The following is a 14,130-nucleotide window of genomic DNA, read 5'->3' as shown; positions in this document are numbered from 1 at the left end:
GCTGGCTGTAGGCAATTTTACATTGGTTCCAGGGGTACACGGGCAGCAGTGGTCTGGTCAGTGGAGGCCTAGTGGAAGGAGTGACCGCAGACAGGCATCGAAGGCCTAACATAATAACAGATGGCTGTAGGCAATTTTAAATTGGTTCCAGGGGAACACGGGCAGCAGTGGCCTGGTCAGTGTAGTAGTAGTAGAAAGAACGGACCGCAGACAGGCTTCGAAGGCCTAACATAAAAAAATTGGGCTGGCTGTAGGCAATTTAAAATTGGTTTCAGGGGAACACGGGCAGCAGTGGTCTGGTCAGTGTAGTAGTAGTAGAAAGAACGAACCGCAGACAGGCTTCGAAGGCCTAACATAAAAAAATTGGGCTGGCTGTAGGCAATTTTAAATTGGTTCCAGGGGAACACGGGCAGCAGTGGTCTGGTCAGTGGAGGCCTAGTGGAAGGAGTGACCGCAGACAGGCATCGAAGGCCTAACATAATAACAGATGGCTGTAGGCAATTTTAAATTGGTTCCAGGGGAACACGGGCAGCAGTGGCCTGGTCAGTGTAGTAGTAGTAGAAAGAACGGACCGCAGACAGGCTTCGAAGGCCTAACATAAAAAAATTGGGCTGGCTGTAGGCAATTTTACATTGGTTCCAGGGGTACACGGGCAGCAGTGGTGTGGTCAGTGGAGGCCTAGTGGAAGAAGTGACCGCAGACAGGCATCAAAGGCCTAACATAATAACATATGGTTGTAGGCAATTTTAAATTGGTTCCAGGTGAACACGGCCAGCAGTGGCCTGGTCAGCGGAGGATGATTGTAATGAGTGTCTGCCAGTTAGTAGTCCAAAACAATACATAAATGTGAATGTCTCACATTAAAATCCAGCGAAAACACTAAAGGGTGCAATCTTTAGGTACAGGGGTGGGATCCTCTGCGTTGTTTCTGACCTACTAATTTGGCGCAAAGTTTTTACTTGGGTAAATAGAGGACACTGCCCCTGACTATGTTAAGTACCATTATACATGTCAACACAATGGTATTGTCAGTGGCAGGAATGGAAGGATGTCAGCGCATAGTCTAAACATTGGTGGAAGTGTGAGAGATAATTGTGGAAGTGGCAGAGCAATGTTTGACCTGGGGGTGGGTGAACTCTCTTGTGGACGGCGGTACAGGCCCAGGGCCCCTCATGTTACAACAGTGTGTCTGACGTTGGGTGCGCACCACCACCGCCAGAGACAGTTTATTGTACTACGAGGGACCCAGTGGCAGTGCTGTCGACCAAAAGCGGGCACACCCACCTCTTCAGACAAACAGCACTCTCACGGGTGCTTGCGCCAAGTCGCGATACCACGGCCCCGTGTGGGGAGTTTGGCCATTTAGGGAGGTGTAAACATGTCGTATGCTGGACAATCAGCTGCTGCAAATTAAGACATTTGAAAAGTCATTCACAGTAGTCCACAGGCAAGAGCTTTTCATAGGAAAGCTAGGTGTCGCCCGGGCAAGGTGGGGCAAAAGAATTCGAAATCCAGTTGTGGTTCATTTTAATGAATGTTAGATCATCAACATTTTGTGTAGCCAGACGAGTCCTTTTTTCGGTTAATATTGAACCTGCAGCACTGAATACTCTTTCTGATAGGACACTAGCTGCCGGGCAAGCAAGCTCCTGCAATGCATATTCAGCCAATTCTGGCCAGGTGTCTAATTTTGATGCCCAGTAATCAAATGGGAATGACGGTTGAGGGAGAACATAGATAAGGGATGAAAAATAGTTTGTAACCATACTGGACAAATGTTGTCTCCTGTCACTTTGAATTGATGCAGCAGTACCTGTCCTGTCTGCGGTCATAGCAAAATCACTCCACAACCTGGTCAGAAAACCCCTCTGTCCAACGCCACTTCTGATGTGTGCACCCCTAACACTCCTGGTCTGCTGCCCCCTGGAGCTCGTGTGAGAACGATCACGGGCGCTGTGTGCTGGGAATGCCTGAAGCAAACGGTCAACAAGAGTTGATTGTTTTGTTGCTAATATTAGTTCCAAGTTCTTATGTGGCATAATATTTTGCAATTTGCCTTTATAGCGAGGATCAAGGAGGCAGGCCAACCAGTAATCGTCATCGTTCATCATTTTAGTAATGCGTGTGTCCCTTTTGAGGATACGCAAGGCATAATCCTCCATGTGGGCCAAAGTTCCAGTTGTCAAATCTGCGGTTGTGCTTGGTTGAGGGGCAGTTGCAGGCAAATCTACGTCACTTGTGTCCTTCAAAAAACCAGAACTCGGCCTTGCCACGCCACCAATTTCCAGTGCCCCCGGGAAAGCTTCCTCATTAAAAATATACTCATCCCCATCATCCTCCTCGTCCTCCACCTCCTCTTCGCCCGCTACCTCGTCCTGTACACTGCCCTGACCAGACAATGGCTGACTGTCATCAAGGCTTTCCTCTTCCTCTGGTGCAGACGCCTGATCCTTTATGTGCGTCAAACTTTGCATCAGCAGACGCATTAGGGGGATGCTCATGCTTATTATGGCGTTGTCTGCACTAACCAGCCGTGTGCATTCCTCAAAACACTGAAGGACTTGACACATGTCTTGTATCTTCGACCACTGCACACCCGACAACTCCATGTCTGCCATCCTACTGCCTGCCCGTGTATGTGTATCCTCCCACAAAAACATAACAGCCCGCCTCTGTTCGCACAGTCTCTGAAGCATGTGCAGTGTTGAGTTCCACCTTGTTGCAACGTCTATGATTAGGCGATGCTGGGGAAGGTTCAAAGACCGCTGATAGGTCTGCATACGGCTGGAGTGTACAGGCAAACGGCGGATATGTGAGCAAAGTCCACGCACTTTGAGGAGCAGGTCGGAGAAACCAGGATAAGTTTTCAATAAGCACTGCACCACCAGGTTTAAGGTGTGAGCCAGGCAAGGAATGTGTTTCAGTTGGGAAAGGGAGATGGCAGCCATGAAATTCCTTCCATTATCACTCACTACCTTGCCTGCCTCAAGATCTACTGTGCCCAGCCACGACTGCGTTTCTTCCTGCAAGAACTCGGACAGAACTTCCGCGGTGTGTCTGTTGTCGCCCAAACACTTCATAGCCAATACAGCCTGCTGACGCTTGCCAGTAGCTGCCCCATAATGGGACAACTGGTGTGCAACAGTGACAGCTGACGATGGAGTGGTTTGATGACTGCGGTCAGTGGAAGAGCTGTCGCTTCTGCAGGAGGACGAGGAGGAGGAGGAGGAGGGGGTGCGAACGCCTACAGCCAACTATTTCCTAGACCGTGGGCTAGGCACAACTGTCCCGAAATTGATGTCCCCTGTGGACCCTGCATCCACCACATTCACCCAGTGTGCCGTGATGGACACGTAACGTCCCTGGCCATGCCTACTGGTCCATGCATCTGTAGTCAGGTGCACCTTTGTACTCACAGATTGCCTGAGTGCATGGACGATGCGCCGTTTAACATGCTGGTGCAGGGCTGGGATGGCTTTTCTGGAAAAAAAGTGTTGACTGGGTAGCTCGTAGCGTGGTTCAGCGTACTCCATCAGGGCTTTGAAAGCTTCGCTTTCAACTAACCGGTAGGGCATCATCTCTAACGAGATTAGTCTAGCTATGTGGGCGTTCAAACCCTGTGTACGCGGATGCGAGGATAAGTACTTCCTTTTTCTAACTAGAGTCTCATGTAGGGTGAGCTGGACTTGAGAGCTGGAGATCGTGGAACTAGCGGGTGTGCCGGTGGACATGGCAGACTGAGAGACGGTTGGAGACGGTATTGTTTCCGCCGGTGCCCTAGATGCAGTATTTCCTCCAACGAAACTGGTGATTCCCTGACCCTGACTGCTTTGGGCTGGCAAAGAAACCTGCACAGATACTGCCGGTGGTGAAGAAAATGGTGGCCTTACAGTGATGGAAGGGATGTTGCGTTGCTGAGTTGCTTCATTGGCCGAGTGTGCTACAACCTTAAGGGACGTTTGGTAGTTAGTCCAGGCTTGCAAATGCATGGTGGTTAAATGTCTATGCATGCAACTTGTATTGAGACTTTTCAGATTCTGACCTCTGCTTAAGCTAGTTGAACATTTTTGACAGATGACTTTGCGCTGATCAATTGGATGTTGTTTAAAAAAATGCCAGACTGCACTCTTCCTAGCATCGGATCCCTTTTCAGGAATTGCATACTGAGCTTTAACCGGATGGACACGCTGTCCTCCAACAGTTTTTTGCTTTGCCACGCGTTTTGGGCCAGATATGGGCCCGGCAGATGGAACCTGTTGCGATGTTGATGCCTGCTGCGGCCCCTCCTCCTCCGCTTCAGAACTACTGCCGCCTGCACCCTGTTCCCCCAATGGCTGCCAATCGGGGTCAACAACTGTGTCATCTATAACCTCCTCTTCTAGCTCGTGTGCAACTTCGTCTGTGTCACCGTGTAGGTCGGTGGTATAGCGTTCGTGACGGGGCAACATAGTCTCATCAGGGTCTGATTCTGGATCAGTACCCTGAGAGGGCAATGTTGTGGTCTGAGTCAAAGGACCAGCATAGTAGTCTGGCTGTGGCTGTGCATCAGTGCACTCCATGTCAGAATCTACTTGTAATGGGCATGGCCTGTTAACTGTTTCACTTTCTAAGCCAGGGACGGTATGTGTAAAGAGCTCCATGGAGTAACCCGTTGTGTCGCCTGCTGCATCCTTCTCTCTTGTTGTTGTTTTTGCTGAAGAGGACAAGGAAGCGACTTGTCCCTGACCGTGAACATCCACTAACGACGCGCTGCTTTTAGATTTGCCAGTTTCAGAAGAGGAGGCAAAAGAGCTAGAGGCTGAGTCAGCAAGGTAAGCCAAAACTTGCTGTTGCTGCTCCGGCTTTAAAAGCGGTTTTCCCACTCCCAGAAAAGGGAGCGTTCGAGGCCTTGTGTAGCCAGACGACGAACCTGGCTCCACAGCTCCAGACTTAGGTGGAATAATTTTTTTCCCACGACCACCTGATGCTCCACTACCACTACCATCATTACCAGCTGACAATGAACGCCCACGGCCACGACCTCTTCCACCAGACTTCCTCATTGTTTTAAAAACTTAACCAAAGTAACTTTATTTGTTGCTGTCAAACAACTTACACGGTGAGCTATAACTTATGTATGATTTCGATATCCCTTTACAGGTTGGTGAAACCGCAAGGAAAATCAGGCACAATGTTACACACTCTGTTTTCTGTGGCACTAAATCAGAGAGATGCCACACACGCAGGACTGTCACTCAAGCACAAATGTCAATATTAATCTCCCACTGTTTTTTTTTTTTTTTTTTAAGGAAACTTTAGAAACAAAATTAAATAAAATGATTTATTCAGGAAGAATTTAGAAACAAAATAAAATAAAATGATTTTTTCAGGGAGAATTTAGAAACCCCCCAAAAAAAGAAAATAGCCTTTCTATGGCCCAGTGCCCACTATTTGAGAGAGAGAGATGGCACACCCAGGAGTCAGGAGTGGCACACAAGCAGAAAGGGCAATATTAATCTCCCACTGATTGATTTATTGATTTTTTCAGGTAGAATTTAGAAACCAAATCAACCAAGAAAATAAAATAGGCTTTCTATGGCCCACTGAGTGAGAGATGGCACACACAGGAGTCAGGAGTGGCACACAAGCCCAGAGGCCAATATTTATCTCCCATTGATTGATTTATTGATTTTTTTCAGGTAGAATTTAGAAACCAAATCAACAAAAAGAAAAAAATAGCCTTTCTATGGCCCAGTGACTGCCCACTATTTGAGAGAGAGAGATGGCACACCCAGGAGTCAGGAGTGGCACACAAGCAGAAAGGGCAATATTAATCTTCCACTGACTTTTTTTTTCAGGGAGACTTTAGAAACAAAATTAAATAAAATGATTTATTCAGGAAGAATTTAGAAACAAAATAAAATAAAATTATTTTTTCAGGGAGAATTTAGAAACCAAAAAAAAAAAGAAAATAGCCTTTCTATGGCCCAGTGCCCACTATTTGAGAGAGAGAGATGGCACACCCAGGAGTCAGGAGTGGCACACAAGCAGAAAGGGCAATATTAATCTCCCACTGATTTTTTTTTTCAGGGAGACTTTAGAAACAAAATTAAATAAAATGATTTATTCAGGAAGAATTTAGAAACAAAATAAAATAAAATGATTTTTTCAGGGAGAATTTAGAAACAAAAAAAAAAAAAGAAAATAGCCTTTCTATGGCCCAGTGCCCACTATTTGAGAGAGAGAGATGGCACACCCAGGAGTCAGGAGTGGCACACAAGCAGAAAGGTCAATATTAATCTCCCACTGACTTTTTTTTTCAGGGAGACTTTAGAAACAAAATTAAATAAAATGATTTATTCAGGAAGAATTTAGAAACAAAATAAAATAAAATGATTTTTTCAGGGAGAATTTAGAAACCAAAAAAAAAAAGAAAATAGCCTTTCTATGGCCCAGTGCCCACTATTTGAGAGAGAGAGATGGCACACCCAGGAGTCAGGAGTGGCACACAAGCAGAAAGGGCAATATTAATCTCCCACTGATTGATTTATCGATTTTTTCAGGTAGAATTTAGAAACCAAATCAACCAAAAAAATAAAATAGGCTTTCTATGGCCCACTGAGTGAGAGATGGCACACACAGGAGTCAGGAGTGGCACACAAGCCCAGAGGCCAATATTTATCTCCCACTGATTGATTTATTGATTTTTTCAGGTAGAATTTAGAAACCAAATCAACAAAAAGAAAAAAATAGCCTTTCTATGGCCCAGTGACTGCCCACTAGTTGAGAGAGAGAGATGGCACACCCAGGAGTCAGGAGTGGCACACAAGCAGAAAGGGCAATATTAATCTCCCACTGACTTTTTTTTTTTTCAGGGAGACTTTAGAAACAAAATTAAATAAAATGATTTATTCAGGAAGAATTTAGAACCAAAATAAAATGATTTTTTCAGGGAGAATTTAGAAACAAAAAAAAAAAGAAAATAGCCTTTCTATGGCCCAGTGCCCACTATTTGAGAGAGAGAGATGGCACACCCAGGAGTCAGGAGTGGCACACAAGCAGAAAGGGCAATATTAATCTCCCACTGATTTTTTTTTTCAGGGAGACTTTAGAAACAAAATTAAATAAAATGATTTATTCAGGAAGAATTTAGAAACAAAATAAAATAAAATGATTTTTTCAGGGAGAATTTAGAAACAAACAAAAAAAAGAAAATAGCCTTTCTATGGCCCAGTGCCCACTATTTGAGAGAGAGAGATGGCACACCCAGGAGTCAGGAGTGGCACACAAGCAGAAAGGGCAATATTAATCTCCCACTGACTTTTTTTTTTCAGGGAGACTTTAGAAACAAAATTAAATAAAATGATTTATTCAGGAAGAATTTAGAAACAAAATAAAATAAAATGATTTTTTCAGGGAGAATTTAGAAACCAAAAAAAAAGAAAATAGCCTTTCTATGGGCCAGTGCCCACTATTTGAGAGAGAGAGATGGCACACCCAGGAGTCAGGAGTGGCACACAAGCAGAAAGGGCAATATTAATCTCCCACTGACTTTTTTTTTTCAGGGAGACTTTAGAAACAAAATTAAATAAAATGATTTATTCAGGAAGAATTTAGAAACAAAAAAAAAAATAGGCTTTCTATGGCCCACTGAGTGAGAGATGGCACACCCAGGAGTCAGGAGTGGCACACAAGCAGAAAGGGCAATATTAATCTCCCACTGATTTTTTTTTTCAGGGAGACTTTAGAAACAAAATTAAATAAAATGATTTATTCAGGAAGAATTTAGAAACAAAATAAAATAAAATGATTTTTTCAGGGAGAATTTAGAAACAAAAAAAAAAAAGAAAATAGCCTTTCTATGGCCCAGTGCCCACTATTTGAGAGAGAGAGATGGCACACCCAGGAGTCAGGAGTGGCACACAAGCAGAAAGGGCAATATTAATCTCCCACTGACTTTTTTTTTTCAGGGAGACTTTAGAAACAAAATTAAATAAAATGATTTATTCAGGAAGAATTTAGAAACAAAAAAAAAAAAGGCTTTCTATGGCCCACTGAGTGAGAGATGGCACACCCAGGAGTCAGGAGTGGCACACAAGCAGAAAGGGCAATATTAATCTCCCACTGATTTTTTTTTTCAGGGAGACTTTAGAAACAAAATTAAATAAAATGATTTATTCAGGAAGAATTTAGAAACAAAATAAAATAAAATGATTTTTTCAGGGAGAATTTAGAAACCAAAAAAAAAGAAAATAGCCTTTCTATGGGCCAGTGCCCACTATTTGAGAGAGAGAGATGGCACACCCAGGAGTCAGGAGTGGCACACAAGCAGAAAGGGCAATATTAATCTCCCACTGACTTTTTTTTTTCAGGGAGACTTTAGAAACAAAATTAAATAAAATGATTTATTCAGGAAGAATTTAGAAACAAAAAAAAAAAATAGGCTTTCTATGGCCCACTGAGTGAGAGATGGCACACCCAGGAGTCAGGAGTGGCACACAAGCAGAAAGGGCAATATTAATCTCCCACTGATTTTTTTTTTCAGGGAGACTTTAGAAACAAAATTAAATAAAATGATTTATTCAGGAAGAATTTAGAAACAAAATAAAATAAAATGATTTTTTCAGGGAGAATTTAGAAACAAAAAAAAAAAAGAAAATAGCCTTTCTATGGCCCAGTGCCCACTATTTGAGAGAGAGAGATGGCACACCCAGGAGTCAGGAGTGGCACACAAGCAGAAAGGGCAATATTAATCTCCCACTGACTTTTTTTTTTCAGGGAGACTTTAGAAACAAAATTAAATAAAATGATTTATTCAGGAAGAATTTAGAAACAAAAAAAAAAAAGGCTTTCTATGGCCCACTGAGTGAGAGATGGCACACCCAGGAGTCAGGAGTGGCACACAAGCAGAAAGGGCAATATTAATCTCCCACTGATTTTTTTTTTCAGGGAGACTTTAGAAACAAAATTAAATAAAATGATTTATTCAGGAAGAATTTAGAAACAAAATAAAATAAAATGATTTTTTCAGGGAGAATTTAGAAACCAAAAAAAAAGAAAATAGCCTTTCTATGGGCCAGTGCCCACTATTTGAGAGAGAGAGATGGCACACCCAGGAGTCAGGAGTGGCACACAAGCAGAAAGGGCAATATTAATCTCCCACTGACTTTTTTTTTTCAGGGAGACTTTAGAAACAAAATTAAATAAAATGATTTATTCAGGAAGAATTTAGAAACAAAAAAAAAAAATAGGCTTTCTATGGCCCACTGAGTGAGAGATGGCACACCCAGGAGTCAGGAGTGGCACACAAGCAGAAAGGGCAATATTAATCTCCCACTGACTTTTTTTTTTCAGGGAGACTTTAGAAACAAAATTAAATAAAATGATTTATTCAGGAAGAATTTAGAAACAAAAAAAAAAAATAGGCTTTCTATGGCCCACTGAGTGAGAGATGGCACACCCAGGAGTCAGGAGTGGCACACAAGCAGAAAGGGCAATATTAATCTCCCACTGATTTTTTTTTTCAGGGAGACTTTAGAAACAAAATTAAATAAAATGATTTATTCAGGAAGAATTTAGAAACAAAATAAAATAAAATGATTTTTTCAGGGAGAATTTAGAAACAAAAAAAAAAAAGAAAATAGCCTTTCTATGGCCCAGTGCCCACTATTTGAGAGAGAGAGATGGCACACCCAGGAGTCAGGAGTGGCACACAAGCAGAAAGGGCAATATTAATCTCCCACTGACTTTTTTTTTTCAGGGAGACTTTAGAAACAAAATTAAATAAAATGATTTATTCAGGAAGAATTTAGAAACAAAAAAAAAAAAGGCTTTCTATGGCCCACTGAGTGAGAGATGGCACACCCAGGAGTCAGGAGTGGCACACAAGCAGAAAGGGCAATATTAATCTCCCACTGATTTTTTTTTTCAGGGAGACTTTAGAAACAAAATTAAATAAAATGATTTATTCAGGAAGAATTTAGAAACAAAATAAAATAAAATGATTTTTTCAGGGAGAATTTAGAAACCAAAAAAAAAGAAAATAGCCTTTCTATGGGCCAGTGCCCACTATTTGAGAGAGAGAGATGGCACACCCAGGAGTCAGGAGTGGCACACAAGCAGAAAGGGCAATATTAATCTCCCACTGACTTTTTTTTTTCAGGGAGACTTTAGAAACAAAATTAAATAAAATGATTTATTCAGGAAGAATTTAGAAACAAAAAAAAAAATTGGCTTTCTATGGCCCACTGAGTGAGAGATGGCACACACAGGAGTCAGGAGTGGCACACAAGCCCAGAGGCCAATATTTATCTCCCACTGATTGATTGATTGATTGATTTATTGATTTTTTTCAGGTAGAATTTAGAAACCAAATCAACCCAAAAAAAATAGGCTTTCTATGGCCCACTGAGTGAGAGATGGCACACACAGGAGTCAGGAGTGGCACACAAGCCCAGAGGCCAATATTTATCTCCCACTGATTGATTTATTGATTTTTTCAGGTAGAATTTAGAAACCAAATCAACAAAAAGAAAAAAAAATAGCCTTTCTATGGCCCAGTGACTGCCCACTAGTTGAGAGAGAGAGATGGCACACCCAGGAGTCAGGAGTGGCACACAAGCAGAAAGGGCAATATTAATCTCCCACTGATTTTTTTTTATTTTTTCTGGGAGTATTTAGAAACCCAATAAAAAAAAATTAATAGGCTTTCTATGGCCCACTATTTGAGAGAGAGACGGCACACTCAGGACTGGCACACAAGCCCAAAGGCCAATATTAGTCTCCCACTGTATTTTTTTTATCAGGGAGAATTTATAAACCCCACAAAAAAATACAGAAAAATGAAAAGGCTTTCTATGGCCCACTATGTGAGAGAGATGGCACACACAGGGATGGCACTCTAGCAGAAATGCCAAATTGCCAATCTTAATCTCCCACCAAAAAAAAACAAAAACCAGGGACTGTCCTACAATTACTATCTCCCTGCCTGCAGTAATCTCAGCCAGGTATGGCAGGCAGCAATAAGGAGTGGACTGATGCACAAATTAAATAAAAAGTGTGGACAAACAAACAAGATAGCTGTGCAGAAAGGAAGGAACAAGAGGATTTGTGCTTTGAAAAAAGCAGTTGGTTTGCACAGCGGCGTACACACAGCAATGCAGCTATCAGGGAGCCTTCTAGGGCAGCCCAATGAGCTACAGCGCTGAGAAAAAAAAAAAAAAAAATGTTGCCTCCACTGTCCCTGCAAACCGAAGGTGGTGTTGGACAGTGGAAATCGCTACAGCACAAGCGGTTTTGTGGTTAATGGACCCTGCCTAACGCTATCCCTGCTTCTGACAAAGCGGCAGCAACCTCTCCCTATGCTCAGATCAGCAGTAGTAAGATGGCGGTCGGCGGGAATGCCTCTTTATAGCCCCTGTGACGCCGCAGACAGCAAGCCAATCACTGCAATGCCCTTCTCTAAGATGGTGGGGACCAGGACCTATGTCATCACGCTGCCCACACTCTGCGTTCACCTTCATTGGCTGAGAAATGGCGCTTTTTGCGTAATTGAAACGTGACTTTGGCGCGAAAGTCGCGTACCGCATGTCCGACCACGCACAGGGGTCGGATCGGGTTTCATGAAACCCGACTTTGCCAAAAGTCGGCGACTTTTGAAAATGAATGACCCGTTTCGCTCAACCCTACTCATAATCTACTAAGACCATGAGAGAATCACAAATGTCAAAAAACGGACGCATTCTATTTTTCATTTTTACCCTATATATTTATTTTATTTGTATAAAACCCACATAAAGTCTTCCCATGCAATCTGTACATGGGTAGGACAGAGCCTTTTTACCTCATATTTTCTGGGAGAGTTCATATATGTAATTTTTAGTTTTTTGTGTAGGGGACATGTTTGTTTGGCCCTTCGGTTACGTGTTACAATTGAATCCCCGAAAAACTGTCCAGACGGAGGAGTGGAGTACAAGGAGACATACGAACCCAAGAACATAGTCCGCAGTGTCCAAAAAGGACAAATGGATATATGTTCTTCAAGAGAAACATCTCCTTGAAAGTGAATCCATTAACATTATTAACATTAACAGAGTTCCTCATAAACAATAGCATCAGGAAGGTGACCCTCTTTAGGTGAAGCTGACATACTGCCTGAGCCATGAATCTGCATGACTCTGTCATTCCAGAAAAACACATTTAAAAGAAGACCAGGGACAATTTGGCTCAGGTGACCAGTCCAAGATACTGCACCTTGACATCTTTTCCACACTTCTCTCTCCTTGAGCGACACGTCCCTCTACACTTCTGTACAATAACGACCTGTCATTCAAAGTGAGTAAGTAAAAGCAGCTGGCGACTGATTTTTTGGACTAGTCACTTGAGCCCCATGGTCCCTGGCTGGCTAACTAATATATGTTTTCTGTTCGGGCAGCATGAATCAGCCATTAGGTTAATTTTACACCGGTCCGGCACAGCCTTCTGGGAACAGTGTCAACAGTGCGTCAAGTAAACCATACACAGTACCATGATTAGTACCCCATTTCCTAATTATTAAATGATGTACGTACCAGGAAATGTGATGCGCCTTACACGGCCAACAAGATCCAGCCTGGTTGGAGTGCTTTGGGAAAATGAATGTATCTTCAAAGGTCGAATTCGAAATATCTCGTAAGGTGCTGCAGATCCGCTCCTACTCATCCTTGCCTAGACAGATGAAGAAGAATAAGTCATTTTTGTCATTGTTGATTTTTTCTTTGCCTATCAAGAGTGTATTTCTCCAAGACATTTGATGCTGATAATAGCAAAACAAACTGTATAAGAAGTTAGTAAATTAGTTACAGCCACAGTTAGGTATCACGTGGACAACATAGAAAAAAGGTGGAAGTTATACAGGACAGTATTAAAATGGCTTATTGTTACACAGGAAGGTGCCAAGTCCACACAAGTGTAGAAGACCTGATGAATTGTTGTGTATCTAATGCAAGCCAACAGCATAGTGGATGCCAAGTTGGGTTGAGGTACAGTAGCCATGGCCAGACTGACAAAATAGGCAATTTCCTTCAATTGGAGAAGATTTTCCTTGGATAATTTTTTTACTTCATTGCATGTTAGTGGTCTCAAACAAACTGAACTGTTCCAATGTCTATGCGACTATGCACTGCCTTTAGGTTGGTAGCCAGACATTATTTCACGAGAAAAGAAAAAAATTATCTTATGTGTCCAAGTCCTGAATTGCTTAAAGGGAACCTGTCACCCCCCTCAGGCGTTTGTAACTAAAAGGGCCACCTTGTGCAGCACAAATGCTACATTCTGACAAGGTGGCTCTTTTAGTTATGATGCCTGCACACGCTGAAATAAATGTTTATAAATTGTGTCCCCTCACGCCGTGAAATGTTCCCGGAGGCGGGTATTTCCCTCCTAATCAGACGCAGCACAGCCGTCACTCCGGACCTGTGCGCGCCGGGTGCCGCCTCCTCTTGCTGCATTATTGTCCCTGGGGCCTGCGCATTAAGTTTTTTTTCCAGGCGTGCGCAGTTGCGCTGCCCTTTATACTTACAGCGCAGGTGCCGGGGACGATAATGCAGCAAGAGGAGGTGGCGCCTGGCGCGCACAGGTCCGGAGTGATGGCTGTGCTGCGTCTGATTAGGAATGAAAGACCCGCCTCCCTGGCGATTTCAGGGTATGAGGGGGCACATTTTATAAACGTTTATTTCAGCGTATGCAGGCATCATAACTAAAAGAACCACTTTGTCAGAATGCAGCATTAGTGCTGCACAAGGTGGCTCTTTTAGTTACAAACGCCTGAGGGGGGGACAGGTTCCCTTTAAGCCTGACCACCCTGTGGTTAGTTGGAATCCTTTCTGTTCTCAATGCCCAGAATTCACACCCTGTTAGCAACTCCTCTGTCTCTTATAAACTTATAATTGAGGTGTTTGACTCCATAAGTTAGGTTAAATTCCCATGATGAGATTTTTGCTGCGTTTGACGCAAAAAAATTAATCATCTAAGTTCCCATGATGACTTTTGGATGCGGTATATTTTTGCTGTGCCAAAAATACAGCATCTTACCGTTCCAGTAAAGTGAATGAGATTTATATACCGTAACCCTCATGCCCACTGTGACTTTTCTGACCTGCGGCGTGTGTGTTT

General features: G+C 42.9%; 1 protein-coding gene across 1 annotated transcript in view; it reads right to left on the bottom strand.

Moving 5' to 3' along the window:
- The window catches only part of ARHGEF4 (Rho guanine nucleotide exchange factor 4), a 261,133-nt gene that overhangs the window by 118,120 nt on the left and 128,883 nt on the right, over window positions 1-14,130 (bottom strand). The window contains 1 exon segment of the mRNA XM_069727783.1: window positions 12,549-12,684. Within this exon segment, the coding sequence (XP_069583884.1) occupies window positions 12,549-12,684 (136 nt within the window).

This window comes from Ranitomeya imitator, chromosome 5 (genome assembly GCF_032444005.1).
Source record: "Ranitomeya imitator isolate aRanImi1 chromosome 5, aRanImi1.pri, whole genome shotgun sequence".
Lineage (NCBI taxonomy): Eukaryota > Metazoa > Chordata > Amphibia > Anura > Dendrobatidae > Ranitomeya > Ranitomeya imitator.
The sequence above is the reverse complement of the archived record's forward strand: the minus strand, read 5'-3'. Positions and strand labels throughout refer to the sequence as shown.